Consider the following 1,594-nt stretch of genomic DNA (forward strand, 5'->3'; position numbering starts at 1 on the left):
TCTCTCCAATAGGTCCTGTTTGAGAATGCTTTGTCAGTCAACTTGCTTTCAAGTATTTCTGGATCTGAGCCATATTAAAAACAATTAAAGCAAATCTTTAGGAATTATTTGCTTCCCAAATAGTTCTACTGCCAGTAAATAGGAATAATGGATGTTTATGGATTCACGTGATTCCACTGTAACTAGTGCTCGAGACAGCCTTTATTTGCAATAATCCATAATTTATTGACATTGACTTTAGTGCCAGGAAATGTTGATAATTTTGTTCAGCACAGATTGTGGGGGCTGTAATATCCTTAAGCCCTACAAACTTCTGAGAGCTCTATATTCTGCCAAAGTTGTTATACTGTGTGTCTCCCCACCCTCTCCCTTCCTAATCAGCAGGCACGCCTTCAATGGTCTGATGCTCTGGAATCCATCTATAACTGCACCCCTGCAACACCCACCATGATTGCTCTAATCGCTCTCCTCCTTATAATGAACTTCTACGCCAAGGGTTTTATTCACCTCTGCTATTAACTTATTCTCTGGCTCAAGATGCAATTTCATCTGACTATGCTTTATGAAGCACCTTACAATGATTTTCTACATTTTTCTACTTGTTGAGAAAGTGGAGGTTAGGTTCTTTTCCACTCATTTATAAATGTAAAACTCAATTCAACATTTATTGCAGCAGCTGGAAGTTGCTGAACTCCACTATGCACCTTAACAGTGACATTAAGCTTTCTGGCAGGCAAACCAATACACCAAGGATTCTGTTGCACACATCTATCAGCCTTCATCTGTACATTGGCTCATTGGCATACTCATCTGCGTCTTCTACACTATCCTTATCCCTTGGCCTGGCTGCAGGCCGCTCATTCCTGGCATCTCATCACATGAAGATCTCCCTCTATGCCATTCCCTAAATTTTACACAGTGTCAATATCTGAGCTGGTGGCTGCGAGTGTGAAATCAACTGGTGGTGTTGTGTCTTCATCATAACTGTCTTCTTTCTGTTCCTCCACTGCCTGGCCAGGTTACACTTCTTGGGTATCTGAAAGGAGAAAGGCACAAGTGTAAGGTTGTAGTGTGAGAAGGGGATAGGAGGGGTTGGTTAGAGGTGCCAAGCTTACACCATCTGCAGCTTGTAAATGCGAAAAGAGTATGGGAGGAGGGGGTGGTGGGATTTGAAAAGGAGGATTAAGTATGAAGATGCTGGCGGGAATTTTCCAGCCCCTCACACCGGCGGGATCTTCCAGTACCACCGATGTGAATGGAGATTTCAATGGCTCACTGGGCCCGCTGCAGGGCAGCTGGAAAATTCTGGCCACTGTCATCAGCAGTGTTTTCAGCCTCTCTGCTGGCCGCAGCTGCAGCAATGGGATTCCCAATAATGGCCAGCACCTTCTACTCCCTGGAGGTTAGGATATGAAGGTGTGCCTGCCGCTTCCGGTTTTCTCCTGCTGCCTCCAGATGTGCACTATTTTGCCCTGCAAGAGAGAGGGAAGTGTGTCAGGGAAAGTCATGCAATCTGTTTGGGTGGTGTGGCTATCATGGTTGCATAGCTGGTAGTGTGTGCAAGATGTGGGTGTAAGGTTTGCAACAGTGCTAA

At 45.0% G+C, this 1,594-nt stretch overlaps 1 protein-coding gene across 7 annotated transcripts in view; it reads right to left on the minus strand.

The window, feature by feature from the left end:
- trip13 (thyroid hormone receptor interactor 13) overlaps positions 1 to 1,594 on the minus strand; it is a 195,776-nt gene that overhangs the window by 100,132 nt on the left and 94,050 nt on the right. Inside the window, exon 14 of one of the 7 annotated variants that reach the window (XM_078539439.1) lies at positions 190 to 1,036. The exons of 4 other annotated variants lie outside the window; for them this stretch is intronic. In XM_078539439.1, coding sequence (XP_078395565.1) covers positions 905 to 1,036 — 132 coding nt within the window. In that variant the 3' untranslated portion in view covers positions 190 to 904. Of the gene's footprint in view, positions 1 to 189; positions 1,037 to 1,594 lie in introns of those variants that run through there. 2 more of the 7 variants (XM_078539438.1, XM_078539446.1) reach the window with 2 other exon arrangements.

Source organism: Cetorhinus maximus, chromosome 3 (assembly GCF_964194155.1).
Source record: "Cetorhinus maximus chromosome 3, sCetMax3.hap1.1, whole genome shotgun sequence".
Classification (NCBI taxonomy): Eukaryota; Metazoa; Chordata; class Chondrichthyes; order Lamniformes; family Cetorhinidae; genus Cetorhinus; species Cetorhinus maximus.